The sequence below is a fragment of the Xenopus tropicalis genome, chromosome 9 (assembly GCF_000004195.4).
Source record: "Xenopus tropicalis strain Nigerian chromosome 9, UCB_Xtro_10.0, whole genome shotgun sequence".
NCBI classification, from domain to species: Eukaryota; Metazoa; Chordata; class Amphibia; order Anura; family Pipidae; genus Xenopus; species Xenopus tropicalis.
In genome coordinates this window covers 5,425,629-5,441,616 of record NC_030685.2, presented here as the reverse complement: position 1 = coordinate 5,441,616, position 15,988 = coordinate 5,425,629, and the positions used below count along the sequence as shown (strand labels likewise).

At 47.0% G+C, this 15,988-nt stretch overlaps 1 protein-coding gene across 1 annotated transcript; it reads right to left on the bottom strand.

Annotated features, from left to right (window-relative positions):
• Window positions 1–584: 584 nt before the first annotated feature.
• On the bottom strand, window positions 585–10,524 carry tnfrsf12a (tumor necrosis factor receptor superfamily member 12A). The gene is made up of 5 exons (XM_031893101.1): window positions 9,919–10,524; window positions 2,880–2,975; window positions 2,097–2,237; window positions 1,427–1,482; window positions 585–1,072 (listed from the first exon to the last, which is right to left on the bottom strand). The coding sequence occupies exons 1-5, from the start codon at window positions 9,995–9,997 to the stop codon at window positions 1,040–1,042; spliced, it is 405 nt and encodes a 134-aa protein (XP_031748961.1). The 5' UTR covers window positions 9,998–10,524; the 3' UTR covers window positions 585–1,039.
• Window positions 10,525–15,988: the final 5,464 nt, after the last annotated feature.

Genomic DNA, 15,988 nt, shown 5'->3' with positions numbered 1-15,988 from the left:
CAGAGACTGACCCTCACAGAGACTGCTCTCACAGAGATTGACCCTCACAGAGACTGTCCCTCACAGAGACTGTCCCTCACAGAGACTGTCCCTCACAGAGACTGCTCTCACAGAGACTGTCCCTCACAGAGACTGACCCTCACAGAGACTGTCCCTCACAGAGACTGTCCCTCACAGAGACTGCTCTCACAGAGACTGCTCTCACAGAGTCTGCTCTCACAGAGACTGACCCTCACAGAGACTGTCCCTCACAGAGACTTGTGTACATCTGTATGGCCTCAGCCCCAGCCAGCAGTCACCATCCATTTCCTGTTCCCAGTCCCCTGCCATCCATACTCAGGAAGCCATTATCCGTGCTGTGCTATAAGGCACCTCAGTACCTCAGCAGCCATTTTGTTCTGTAATGCCTCACTACAGAGATACCCCAGAATCCATTTCATACTGTAATGTCTCAGTGCAGCAGATTCTCAGGTGCCATTTTGTGTGCTATGGCCCAGCCCAGCGGTACCTCAGCCCCTGAGGTACTTACTGCATGTTGCCATAGCAATAACACGACCAATATTAAAGAAAACAAAGGAGACCACTTTGCTAAAAACCTCTCATGTTTATTCCCCGTGGGCAGGAGTAAGGCACTTGCTGAAATGTTCTGTACCAACCACTGTGATTGTTGTTGTTTTTCAGAGTGCGAGTCGACTACACGGCAGATGTTCCCTTTCAGAGGGCAGTGCTGCCAGGAAACATAAGGCCATTCCATGGGAAGGTATGGGGCATGTCTGCAGTGGGGAAGCCATATTAGGGTGGGAGTAAGGGAACAGTAGGGGGGATATGGAACTGCACAGGGGGATTCAGACCCACAGCTCAGCAGCACGTCTGGCCTCTCTATGGCAGAAAATACTGACAATGAACCCTGTGCCCAGCACAGGTATATACACACATATATACATATAAATATATATATATATATGTATATGGAATTTGTACATTTGTCTTCTATACAAATATTATATACATCATGCCCAGATAGCAGCTTCCTCTGGATTCAAGAGAGACAGGAGGATCCTGTAACGGTGACCTATGGGGGGACAGAGAAAGAAGTTGTTAGTAGCTCCCCCTACAGGGCATATAAGGGTTTTGTGTTACATGTCTGTAGAACAGCGCCCCCCTCTGTTTATACCGATTTACATACATGGCTTGATCATAGAGCCGACTTATCTCATAGGTCTGAACAATTCCTATTTAGCCAGTAGCAACCAATCAGCAACTGGATTTTGATAGTAAGAAAATAAAAGCAAAGACCTAACTGGTTGCCGCTGACATCTGCACTTGTACAATTTATAAACAGAACATATACCTCTAAATCTCTCCATATTACATGCCTACAGAACATATCCCTATGGCCATTACATATAAGTACAACAGTCCTCACCTCTCCATGTATGAGCAGAGCTTCGGCAGAATGGCTTCCGGTCTCCTCTATGGGCTCTGAAGCAAAACAAGAGAATTTCATTATAGCTGCTTTTTTAAAGGGGACATATTGTTTACAAAACTATATTGTGCCAATGAATTGTACTAATCTAAATACAGAAGGAATGGGCTTTAAAAAATAGTGTTTTGCGCTGATTTATTGAAAATTTCTCCAAAACTCCCACTAGCCCCGCCCATCTGTTCCACTTCCTGCTGCCTCTTTTCCCAGGCTGTGCAGGGGGGCCGGCGGCACTGTAGGATAGGAACCAATCAGCAGCTAGGCTGACCTGATAGGGAACTGAAGCCTGTCTGTGCTTGTGTGAGTGCAGGGCTGTGATTGGCTCTCCCCCTCCTACTGTGCTTCTGGCAGGGACCGTTAGGACACGCCCACCCCTCATTTGAAACACAGACAGGGACCTGAGAGGATCTATAGGGAGCTCCAATAAAGGGGCCATTGTTACAGATAGGGTTAATGTTTAGCCCAAAGGGAAACCAGCATCATATTATTATTCATAATTGCCTACAGGGTTAGAGGTTTTTAAGTTTATCCTATATGTCTCCTTTGATATCACACCCTAACTATATCCCAGCAGAGCCAGCACCCACACACAACTCCCAACCCAATGACTTACTGGTGAACTTGCTTTTCCTGCGACAGTGAGTCAGATACACCGTGAGGCTCAGGATTACAGTTATGAGAAACACCCCTCCTGCGGAAAATCCAATAACCCAAATCCAAGGGAAATCCGGTTGTTCAGTCGTCTGTGGTGGACCTGGGAAAAACAGGGGAAATGGCTTTTGTTAGTGATCCCATTGGCTGTCTCACAGAACCCCTCTCTTTGCTCTGACACTGGTCTCCTATTAGGTAGTGCTCTCACTGCATTACCATCTGTATGACTCCCATTACTGTTTCATAAACTGACTGGGTGCCCTCAACAAGCCAACAACTGCCTTGAAGGATTATTGTGACTCCTATTGGCAGGGCCCTTGGCAAAATAGCTTGTCTGGGGCCACATTCTCAACCTTCAGCATTTTCTGAACTACAGTATCCAACATCTGGAAGCTACAGGTTTACATGCTACCCAAAATCTGGCTATTACAGCCCTTCCTAGTACAGAGTTTATCTCTGTGTAACAGTTACAGGGGGTTCAGGGCAGTCACCCCTATTTAGCATGCCCTGTAGACGGATCTAATTGGTTGCACTCTTTTGGGGGGCTTATGTTTGAATATGAGTGCTAGAAGTTCAACATAGCAGCCAATCAAGAGTTAGCTTTTATCCGTATAATCACAGCTAAGGTCTGATTGGTTGGCACTGGCAACTGCACAGGTGTAATTTATCTCTTAGCTTAGTAAAGCTCTCACACTCTCCCTGATTCCATGCTACACACTCTCTTACTACCCCGGCAGTCTCTTACAGTTCTGGCAGAAGTCGCTCTTTTCGGAGTTCTTGCACACGCTGCACTCCATGCACTTTCCCAGATCTGAGCTGTAGGCGCGTCCCACTGGGCATTCTGGGAAAGAGACAGACAGAGAGTGGGTATCACTATACAGCACATAGTGCAGATGTCACAAGACTGAGATACTTTCTATCGCTATACGCTGGCAGGCGCCCAGCGCCATTACATCGTTTATTTATATCGGGCACATGTTATCTAGTGATGTCACCGGACAGTTTGGGCTGATGATGTCACATGCCAAGTGTCTGGGGAGACAGGTGACATATATATAAATATATACAGGGCTTGTGAGGGCCACGTGGGGCCCCCTAGTGCTGCAGTCAGCGGTAATTAGGCCTTGGTTGGGGGGGGGGATCATGTAACCAGCGCTCTTGTTTGTTTGCATTCCCCATGCAGCTGCTCATGTTGCAGTAACAGTAAGGCTGCCCTCATATAAAGGCAACACAAACCCACTCCTTTGTTTTTGTGCCCCAGAAACACAGAAACGGTTCATCTGCGCCTGGGGAAGCACATTCTCCTGCACTTTTATACAAACTCCTAAAAATGACCAATAACATAAAGCAAGGCCAATTGTTACTATACAGAGTGCCCAGAGCCCAATATAATATTTCAGCCAACTTCCTGCTACAACATACTGCGTGCCATCGGCCCGACTGCGCCCCAAACAGCACGCACCTCTGATCATCACATTACAGATATGTTACTATAGAAATCCACCGGATTGTATTCCACTTCTATTGTCCCCTTGATAAAAGGGGAGTCCCAGTCCCTATGTGGGTTATTCCCCAGATGGTTTAGGCTGGAGGTGTGGGGGCAAATTCTTTGCAAAAGCGGAGTTTGCCTCACCAGAGCAATTGTGGCTGCAGCCTTGAATCCCCTCAAACCCCTGCTGCAGAAGCACAGTATATGAGCTACGGCTCCTAAGGGGTTAAGTCAGTAGGTACTTTAGCGCCAGGGTGTTTATAGAGCAGTAGCCCTGTGTATAAATCATTAGGGAGCAGATACCATGTATAGCACTCTGGCCACATAGCAATGCCATGACTTCAGCCCAGTATGTCAGCGCTACCTGCCAAGCTCAGGTTGTGATATTTACTTATTAAACTCAGCAAGTGACCTCATTGCCACTGTTTTACTCCGTGACTGGGGAGGGGCTTGCTAGACTGAGGGGTGGAGCTAAATCTCTGAATGCGGAGGAATGACTCCTATGCAGCCTGTGCCAGGGCAGGTTAATGTTCTATAAATGCACAGGACTCTGTATCTACCAAACACCTGCCCAGCACTAGTGGTCTTAGGGGGTGTCACATTTTCTGGAAAAAAAATACCTTTTCCCTTATTAATTTTAAAAATTAGTTTTCAGCCCCTGAGTGGCCCGAGGCGGCCCCTCCAATGCCGCCACTGCCTTCCCCCCCCCCTCAGCGCTTACCTTTACAGTGCCGAAGGGGGTCCACGGGGATCCGAATTGCTATCATTTTAAAAAACCATAAATTCGGCTCTTAAAGTAACCAGGAGCAGCTTTTTGCCGCCCCTGGTAAATTTGGGGGCGCTGCCACCTGAGGTAGCAGCACCCCTGATAATAACGTTTCCCCCTGTTAGAAAATATAAGGATATTAGAAGTCACCTTGGAGTTCCCTCAGCCTTCAGCCTTGTACCTTTATATGGTCAGGGAACTCCTCGGGGACTTATAATATCCTAATATTATACAATAGGGGGTACTTTATTCACTATATATTATAAGGAACTCCTCGGGGGCTTATAATATCCCTATATGTTACAATAGGGGGCACTTTATTCACTATATATTATAAGGAACTCCTCTGGGGCTTATAATATCCTTATATGTTACAATAGGGGGCACTTTATTCACTATATATTATAAGGAACTCCTCGGGGACTTATAATATCCCTATATGTTACAATAGGGGGCACTTTATTTACTATATATTATAAGGAACTCCTCGGGGACTTATAATATCCCTATATGTTACAATAGGGGGCACTTTATTCACTATATATTATAAGGAACTCCTCGGGGACTTATAATATCCCTATATTTTACAATAGGGGGTACTTTATTCACTATATATTATAAGGAACTCCTCGGGGCCTATAATATCCCTATATGTTACAATAGGGGGTACTTTATTCACTATATATTATAAGGAACTCCTCGGGGACTTATAATATCCCTATATTTTACAATAGGGGGTACTTTATTCACTATATATTATAAGGAACTCCTCGGGGGCTTATAATATCCCTATATGTTACAATAGGGGGCACTTTATTCACTATATATTATAAGGAACTCCTCGGGGACTTATAATATCCCTATATGTTACAATAGGGGGCACTTTATTCACTATATATTATAAGGAACTCCTCGGGGGCTTATAATATCCCTATATGTTACAATAGGGGGCACTTTATTCACTATATATTATAAGGAACTCCTCGGGGACTTATAATATCCCTATATTTTACAATAGGGGGTACTTTATTCACTATATATTATAAGGAACTCCTCGGGGCCTATAATATCCCTATATGTTACAATAGGGGGTACTTTATTCACTATATATTATAAGGAACTCCTCGGGGACTTATAATATCCCTATATTTTACAATAGGGGGTACTTTATTCACTATATATTATAAGGAACTCCTCGGGGGCTTATAATATCCCTATATGTTACAATAGGGGGCACTTTATTCACTATATATTATAAGGAACTCCTCGGGGACTTATAATATCCCTATATGTTACAATAGGGGGTACTTTATTCACTATATATTATAAGGAACTCCTCTGTGGCTTATAATATGCTTATAATTTACAAAAGGGGTACTTTATTCACTATAGTAAGTAAGTGTGTAGGCTGCCTTACTTCACAAAAAGAAAAAAATGTGAAAATAATTTTCTCACATCTCAAACCTCAGTCCAGGTCACAGGCAACAGCCAATCCAATATCAAATAGAGTGAGAGAAAATCAAAAAATCAAAAATTACAACAGCAGCAAATTAAAAATAAAAAGTTACAGATTTTATTGGGACATATTATCTGACGCGTTTCGTGCCTGAAGGGCACTTACTCATAGGTCCCTAACAAATCGTTGTGCAAGGGCACAAGAAACATTTACGCAAGGGCAAGTGATTATCATATGAGTCAGTCGGTGCTGCCAGACTCACCAATCAGTGTTGGCATAAACATTATACAAGTTACTGTATGCGCTGGGCACCACAGGAGGCTGATGGGATTACCCCCCGTCCCACTATCCGTGTGTCTTTCCAGAGAAACTTCCATTCTAGGCGTGCAAGAAACTACACCTTAGGGCACAAGCGCTGCCAGGAAGCTATTACCGCATTTCATAGGGCACATTTTCCCTTTAATGGGCAAACTAGTCTAAGCACCATGTACCGGCACCACAGTTAAATTGCCCGCTCTGTTGGGCTTGTCTGAAACATTCTGCGCTCTCTCTCTCTCTATATATATATATACAGTATATGGATAATGGTGGGGACAGCTGGCTGGGCCCTCTCCCTTGTCTCTCCAGCAGGGTCCCTCTCACTCTCCCCTATCTTGCCTCTCTCTCTCCATGTCTCAGTCTATGCCCTGCAGTCTCTGTCAGTTCCCAGTGCTTCCCACTCACTCACATACCAACCTGAGGACTCACTGGGCAGTGACGTATGAGGGATTGGGAAAGGGGAGTCAGGGAGGGGGCAGAGACGGGGTGTGAGGAGGGAGGGTGGAGAGAAGGAGCTGTGTATTAGGGAGACAGAGAGAAAGCCAGTAGCAGATCTGAGTGGATACATATATATTTATAGAGTAATAATTCATTAGGGCATTATTAGAGGGTATATGGGCTTCTTTTCCATGTGTTTCCCTGTGTTCTCTGTGTCTCCCCTCCTTCCCCCCAGTTCCTCTATGGGCACGACTTCCGCCCCTCCTGCCCCTGAGTGAGTCAGACACAGGTCTCATATTTGGGAGGTGAGATCAGGAGCTAAACTTGGCAGAACCATGGGGCGGGGGGAAAAGGGGGGATCACCCTCATTGCACCTTCTGTATTCTATGTAGGAAACACATGTCTGTGAGTTTTAGTTACTAAGCAGCTCCAATGTGTTTCATTTCAATGCAAATCAGTATAAAGTAGATAAGGGACTAAATGCCAAGCAGATAAAAGGAATGAAGTCATTTGGCCATGGATCAGCTGCCCGCTGATAAGCTTCTGTAGAACCGCTGAAGGCTACGGTTACAGGACAGCTGGAGGGCCGCGGCTCTAATGTATAACCATGTTACATATTGGGCAACAGTAGCAACATAATATGAAGAATCAGTTTCACAAGAGTGCCCCCTTCTGGTGGCGTGACTCTATATAGAGCACTGTGTCTATGGGATTAAGGTTCCCAGAGTGCCTCCTTCCTGAATGCATATTGGGTCTAGGTGCCCAGAAAGCATGAGCTTTAGGGAAAGATTCCATCTTAGTACTGTGGTACCTAAAATGTCCCCTAGGGGAGCTCTTGCTTTTACTCTCAGGGTAGGTTCTGGGGCTGCTCTGGGATTTACACTGAGCCTCTTTACTTAATTGACCACAGGTTGGTTGCTGGGGACAGCGCCATGGTAGCAACTGATAGGTGGTCATGAAGGTACAGCTATAGGGCAGGGATAGTTTTAGGGGAAGGCAGAAAGGATACTTGCCCCAAGTCCCTGGAGCAGAGGGGTATTTGGTAATTGCAGACAGCAATACAATGCACAAATATTGTGTTGTTTAGCCTGGCCCTAAGGGGTCCTATTGTTGATGGATTCCCATAAAACTGATATAGAAAAAGGTGGGTTTCTGAGACATATATATATATATAAAGTCCAGCTGTGTGTCCGCACTATATATATATACCACTATATATACCATGAGGTTCTACAATATAGTCCGAAAGGGAAAGGGTTACAGAGACTGCGGAGTGCAACAAATGGCGCTGTGCCTTTAACAGATCAAGCGGCGCATTCCTTTGGAAAAACGACTCATGCCTTTGCAGCCAATCAGAGAGGAGAAGGGGCGGGAAAATGCCAGCTATGTGTGCTCAGTTATTCATTCATAAAAAGGGGGCATAGAAAGAGACTGCGGAGCCTCCCACCCCAAGACTGCAGAGCATCTCACATCCCACAGAGGAATAATATGTCCATAGTTCTCCTGCTTGCCTTCTATAAATACATATAAATGTAATGTCACAGTAACCGCACCCCCTACAATGTATGTTACCTGTAGCCCCTCCCCCATAGTGCAGTAGCACCGCCCCCTACCATACATGTCACCTGCACATGCATTCTCATGAATATATACTAATATATATATATACATCTAATGGCCAAGACTTTACTAATGTGGGTTATACTTTTGGTGACCAAACTTGACCAAGCAGTCTAAAATAGAGGGCACATATGGGCACGTATGAGCTATGAGCACCTTTTGGTGATGCCACCAAAAGCTACAACGCCACAAACATGGGGGCTGGTACGTAGGCTGGCCATGCAGTGCTTGCTGGGTATCCCATTAGCTGGCAATCCAGGAGATAGATAACTACACTCAGTCTGCTCTGTGGGACTGTACCCACCGGCACGCGCTTACTTGCTCAATTCTAATATATCTGCCCAGCGTATGGTAACCCAATGGACCTGTAGACAGTGATCTGCTATTGGGATCTGTCCAGCTAAAGATCTACTGGCAGAGCAGGATCTACCCTTTGGGCACCCCTGGTACCTGTGACCCCTCAGCGCCAGGTCTCCCCTCCCTCCCATTGGGCTCTGCCCTCCCCTCACTGACATCACAGCTATTTCATCACTTTCACATTTTTCTCTTCCTTCTTCCTCTTATTGCAACACCGGCTTTTATTCTGTTTGGGTTTTCCCATTTCCCCTCTCATTCCAAATATATCTCCCTTCCCTACTTCCACCCCAGGGATACACCCCCCATATCAGTCCCCCCCCCCCCAGCACCCCCATTACAGTCTCTCATCCCCCACTACCTTCCCACACAGTGTCTCTTGCCCCAGTACCCCATGAATACAGTCTCACTTCTACCCTGTACCCCATATACATAGTCCCTTTGCCCTGGTGCCCTCATACATACTCTCTCCTGCCTGGTACCCCCCATGCACAGAACCCTCATAAACACAGTGTATTTGGCCCCAGTACCCACAATTGTCTCACTTGCCCCTAAAAGCCAATGCACATAATCTCCCTTGTTACCTGACCCCTATGCATAAAGTCTCCCTTGTCCTAATACTCTGGCATTCACCCTTATTACCCCAGGAACAGGCTCTCTTTATCCTTATTACCCCAGGCACAGGCTCTCTTTATCCTTATTACCCCAAGCACAGTCTCTCTTTACTTTTATTACCCCAGGCACAAGCTATCTTTACCCTTATTACTCCAGGCACACAGTCTCTCTTTATTCCATTACCCCAAGGCATACAGTCTCTCTTTATCCTTATTACCCCAAGCACAGTCTCTCTTTATCCTTATTACCCCAAGCACAGTCTCTCTTTATTCCATTACCCCAAGGCATACAGTCTCTCTTTACTCTTATTACCCCAGGCACACAGTCTCTTTTTATTCCATTACCCCAAGGCTTACAATTTCTCTTTACTTTTATTACCCCAGGCACACAGTCTCTCTTTACTCTTATTACCCCAGGCACACAGTCTCTCTTTATTCCATTACTCCAAGGCATACAGTCTCCCTTGCCACAATTTCTCTTGTCACCATTAATGCCCCCCATGCTCACAGTTTCTGTTGCCCCATTAATGCCCCCCATGCTCACAGTTTGCCCCATTAATGCCCCCCATGTTCCCAGATTCCGTTGCCCCATTAATGCCCCCCATGCTCACAGTTTCTGTTGCCCCATTAATGCCCCCCATGTTCCCAGATTCCGTTGCCCCATTAATGCCCCCCATGCTCACAGTTTGCCCCATTAATGCCCCCCATGCTGACAGAATGGGTTCTCACCTCCTTGAACTTCGACAGCGGCGCTGATGCCCATTAGGAAGAGGGGCGCAAGTCTCAGCAGCACGTTCCTTGGTGTCATCCTGTCCGTCCCTCAGTTGGAATGATAGTGTGGGATTCTCTCAGATCCTGATGCTACCCACCTGGGGCAAACTCAGACCAATTGCTCTTCTACAGGGGAAACTTTAGGTTCTTGCCACGTGGAGGGGTAGATGGGGAGCCCTTATTGCCAGCCTGGTCCTGGTTCTGTCTCCCTGTCTCATTCCCTCTCTTACTCCCAAGGAATGAATGAGTCACTCTCTCCCTAACCCTGGCACTGAGAGTCTCACTGTGTGTGTGTCTGTCTCTCCTTGTCTGAAGGAATGAATGAGTCATAGGCTCCGCCCCTCCTGCACTCTGCCCCTCCCTCTTCCCAACTCACTAATCAGCATTCCAGTCCTTCCTTATTCTCTCTTTCCTCCTATTCTTCTTATTTCTCCCCACTTTCTTCTCTCTTCCTTCCCTCTCTCTCTGTTTTCTTCCTCACTCTCCCTCAGTCTCACTCACTCTGCCTCACTCTCCCTCACTCACTCTCCCTCACTCTCCCTCACTCTCCCTCACTCTCCCTCACTCTCACTCTTCCTCACCCTGTCTCCCTTTCCCTCTCCGGAACCAATGACTCAGTGACTGGATCCTGACACAAATTCTCTGAGCCTCCCAGTCTTTCCTATATCCTTCCCCCAGGCCTGTGACGGAGCAAAGGGGGGCAGAGGGGAGGGGGGCAAAGGGCTAAATGTGTAACTAATACCCACCCATTCCTTGCCTGTACTGGGGACCCCCAACACTACAGTAAATAGTCTGTACCAGTGAGACCCCCACTTTGAGGTACATTTTCATTCTATACCATAGAGACCCCCACTCTAATGTACACTGCCAGTCTGTTTTAGAGACTCGCCCTGTTGCCATGGATACAGACTGGGGCAGTTGTGCCGCTGTGTATGATCAGGGAACATATTTTGAGGCTGATGGCTATGGAAACACACAGGTCTGGGTTTCATTAATCGCTGGTGCCACCTCCCGCTTCCGTACATGAAAGAAACCACAAGATTTGCAGCCCTGAGCCATTGGGTAAAGGTGGGATCCCTGGCGCATGATCATGGGGCTCTTTAACCCCTTCCTGTCCTGCCGGGACAATAGGCGGGAAGCACATAAATCCATTGCTGTCACATTTCTGTACCCCCACCTGATATATATCTATAAATTCATATATTTTGCCAGGGTGTTGCTAGATATTGCATATACCTAGGGCCCCTGTCTGTGGATCAAAATATTATAAAGATGTCAATACTATCAGATGCTCTGTTATACAGATAGCTAGAATCTCAGCCATAAAGCAGGGCAGGACTGCTGCTTACAATGGGGGGGATCAGATAGGATCTGTGCCACTGTGACAGAATGCTCTGTTATACAGATAGCTAGAATCTCAGCCATAAAGCAGGGCAGGACTGCTGCTTACAATGGGGGGGGATCAGATAGGATCTGTGCCACTGTGACAGAATGCTCTGTTATACAGATAGCTAGAATCTTTGCCATAAAGCAGGGCAGGACTGCTGCTTACAATGGGGGGATCAGATAGGATCTGTGCCACTGTGACAGAATGCTCTGTTATACAGATAGCTAGAATCTCAGCCATAAAGCAGGGCAGGACTGCTGCTTACAATGGGGGGGGATCAGATAGGATCTGTGCCACTGTGACAGAATGCTCTGTTATACAGATAGCTAGAATCTCAGCCATAAAGCAGGGCAGGACTGCTGCTTACAATGGGGGGATCAGATAGGATCTGTGCCACTGTGACAGAATGCTCTGTTATACAGATAGCTAGAATCTCAGCCATAAAGCAGGGCAGGACTGCTGCTTACAATGGGGGGATCAGATAGGATCTGTGCCACTGTGACAGAATGCTCTGTTATACAGATAGCTAGAATCTCAGCCATAAAGCAGGGCAGGACTGCTGCTTACAATGGAGGGATCAGATAGGATCTGTGCCACTCTGACAGAATGCTCTGTTATACAGATAGCTAGAATCTCAGCCATAAAGCAGGGCAGGACTGCTGCTTACAATGGGGGGATCAGATAGGATCTGTGCCACTGTGACAGAATGCTCTGTTATACAGCTATATTTGTATCCCTGTGTGCCTCTTTGGAGATGGAGCTGAATCCCTTAGTGTCTGACTCCAGAGCCCCAGCCAGAGGCACATATCTATCACAGGGAGTTATCAGGCCTTTCTATGTTCCTTACCCTCTCCATCAGCTCTCTCCTCTCCTACACATACTACCCCCACCCCCAGCACATCTGCACCCCCTCTGCCACCAGGAAAAATCACTTCCCAGCTCTGAACTGATTGCAGTCTTTAAAAGGACACAAAATAAAGCTTGTGTTTGTGACTGGCCAACTGCAAAGTAGCAAGAAAAGGACAGAGTATAATAAACTATTGGGTTATTGCCACTGTACTGAACGCCCCCTGCAGGTGAATCTTCCCCCTTTGGTCTTTCTTTAGGGGCCACAGTTATTCTGGACACCCCTAAATAGATCTGCATTAATACCACCTTCCTCCAATGGGTGCATTTATCAAAGCTTCAGACTAGAGCGCTCTCTATAGATAGAATGTTAGGGTGAAGACACACTGAGCTACTTAGTAGCAGCTACTTTTTCACAGCTACTAAACTCCAGAAAATCCCCTGCCATAGACAATACTGAGAATTGCCTTTACTAATACACACATAGAGACAGTTATCAGTAAGTGATCAGCATGGTCTGTTTTAGCAGCTGTGACAAGTAGCTGCTGCTAGTAGCTCTGTGTGTCTTCACCCTTAAGGTGTATATTTATCTGATGGGAAAATGTCTTCTGGGGCCCCACAGCAGGGGCCACACTATGTGCTGTGATGCATTCCCTGCCCACCCTCCATGCTTCTCTAGTGGGGCCGCCACCTTGTGGGACTCCTCAATTAGGAATCATAGAGTAATTGTATTTATTCTCCCCTCTCTGCATGCTTCTGCCTTATAATGACCGGCTCGGCAATTCTATATAGGAACTGTTTCATTTCCCATCAGTGGACACCAGAGGGCGCTGTTGAACTGAAATCTATGGAGTAGATGCAACTGGTTACTCTGATGAGGTTCACTCCCAATCAAGGGAAGTAATACAATGTCACAGAGGGGAACGGCAGTTGTTAAGTGTTACGTATCCCCCTCCTACTGTGCTTCTGGCAGGGACCGTTAGGACACGCCCACCCCTCATGTGAAACCCAGACAGGGACCTGAGAGGATCTATAGGGAGCTCCAATAAAGGGGCCATTGTTACAGATAGGGTTAATGTTTAGCCCAAAGGGAAACCAGCACCGGATATTATTCATAATTGCCTACAGGGTTAGGGTTTTTTTCATTTACCCTATATGAGTGTGACCTTCAAGTGATTTATAGGGCCCCTATGGGCTCCAGTGAGCTGCAATGCAATATATCAGATATCTGACGCACTACATGCAGAAGGTTGGTTGCTGCTGTAGTGAAAGGCTGAGAAAATGGTGACATCTAGTGGTGGAATGTGGTACTCACCCAGGCACTGTGCACTTTAGGTATAAACCATGAAAGGCTTTCACAGCTCTGTTGCCCCCTAAAGGGCAAGAAAAAGCTTCATTTTTTACGAATTATTCATGAAATACCAGCGCTCCTCACATAATCCCTTTACCTTGGGGCAAATTTAACTAAAAGCAAAAATCCGTGTGTCTCAGACCTCGACAGGTTCCTGTACTCGGCAAACATGAGCCTTGGGGGGGGATCAGGCAGTAACATGTCGGCCTGTGCAGCTGGGAAATAGTAATTGCCCCCGGGCCTCTGTGTCCATGGCTTCTCCCCTTAGTGTGGGTGTCAGGGTGCCAATCCCTGTGTCAGCAAGCAAGGAATCACCTCTCTCAGGCCCGGACTGGGTGGGTTCAGGCAAATGCCAGGGGGCTATAAGGTGCCATAGAGTATAGACACTCACTATTTATTGGGCTGCTGGGGGGGCAGTTTGTGCCTCTGGGAATGTCGGGGCTTATTTTGAATCCTAACCTGCCCAGTCTCATTCCATTCTGCTCTCCCACCTGATACATTAGGCCATACCCGCCAACTGTCCCGCTTTCTATAGCGCATCCCGCTGTCCCGAATAGTTCCCTGAATGTCCCGCATTTCCGTTATAGATTACGGAAATGCGGGACATTCATAGAACGATCCACGACAGCGGGATGAGCGGGCTTAAGCTGAGCGCTCCGACTCCTTGCGCTGCTTCTCTTCTGTGGCTCCTTCTCCGGCGGTGCCAGGCCCTTTTATAAGGTTGCGCCCGTGCGTAATGATGTCACACGTACCCAGGGGCGCAAAATTATAAAAGGGCCTGGCACCGCCGGAGAAGGAGCCACAGAAGAGAAGCAGCGCAAGGAGTCGGAGCGCGTATGGGGGGCTCTGTGTATGGGGGGGCTCTGTGTATGGGGGGGCTCTGTGTATAAAGGGTACTGTGTATGGGGGGGGCTCTGTGTATAAAGGGTACTGTGTATGGGGGGATCTGTGTATAAAGGGTACTGTGTATGGGGGGCTCTGTGTATAAAGGGTACTGTGTATGGGGGGATCTGTGTATAAAGGGTACTGTGTATGGGGGGCTCTGTGTATGGGGGGGCTCTGTGTTTGGGGGCACTGTGTTTGGGGGGCACTGTGTATGGGGGGCTCTGTGTATGGGGGGGGGCTCTGTGTATGAAGGGTACTGTGTATGAAGGGCACTGTGTATGGGGGGCACTGTGTATAAAGGGTACTGTGTATGGGGGGCTCTGTGTATGAAGGGTACTGTGTATGGGGGGGAACACTGTATGGGGGGCACTGTGTATAAAGGGTACTGTGTATGGGGGCACTGTGTATGGGGGGCTCTGTGAATGGGGGCACTGTGTATGGGGGGTACTGTGTATGGGGGGCACTGTGTATAAAGGGTACTGTGTATGGGGGGCACACTGTATGGGGGGCTCTGTGTATGGGGGGCACACTGTATGGGGGGCTCTGTGTATAAAGGGTACTGTGTTTGGGGGAACTGTATATGGGGGGTACTGTGTATGGGGGGAACTGTGTATAAAGGGTACTGTGTATGGGGGGATCTGTGTATGAAGGGTACTGTGTATGGGGGGCACACTGTATGGGGGGCTCTGTGTATAAAGGGTACTGTGTATGGGGGGCACACTGTATGGGGGGCCCTGTGTATAAAGGGTACTGTGTATGGGGGGCACTGTGTATGGGGGGCACACTGTATGGGGGCACTGTGTATAAAGGGTACTGTGTATGGGGGGCACTGTGTATGGGGGGCACACTGTATGGGGGCACTGTGTATAAAGGGTACTGTGTATGGAGGGCACTGTGTATGGGGGGCACACTGTATGGGGGCACTGTGTATAAAGGGTACTGTGTATGAGGGCACTGTGTATAAAGGGTACTGTGTATGGGGGGCACTGTGTATGAGTCTCCCCTGTGTGGGGGGGCAAAACTGGTACATAGTTATAACTCACTTATAACTGACTGCCTTCTCTCTATATTTGTATTTTATATGTAGGAGTTGCTATATTGTTTTCCTTAGGTAGTACAGTATGAGGGTATAGCACATTTACATCTGATCCCACCATTTCAACTATATAAAAGGAGTATTTTTAGAAAACAATGGGGTGTGTTAATTGGGGCGTGGCCACAAAAGTGGGCATGGCCAAAAAAATTTGTCCCTCTTTTCGGTTTTCAAATATTGGGAGGTATGCATTAGGCCCCTATAGAAACACCTAAATAACTGGGTATAATGCTGATTATTTACACCAATAACACTTATTATTGTATTGAATCAAGTTTCTATGGAACACCTGCCCCACACACATATTTATTTAGGGAGAAAAGTGCGCATTAATGGGCCTGAAAAATGGGCGGCCTTATTGAAAAGTGGGCGTGGTTTGGAGCATCTGAAGTTGGGTGTGAGAAGGATAAACCATTGTTTTGTTATTAACTGCAGTTTCCACTTGGCCACTAGAGGGCAGCAGTTC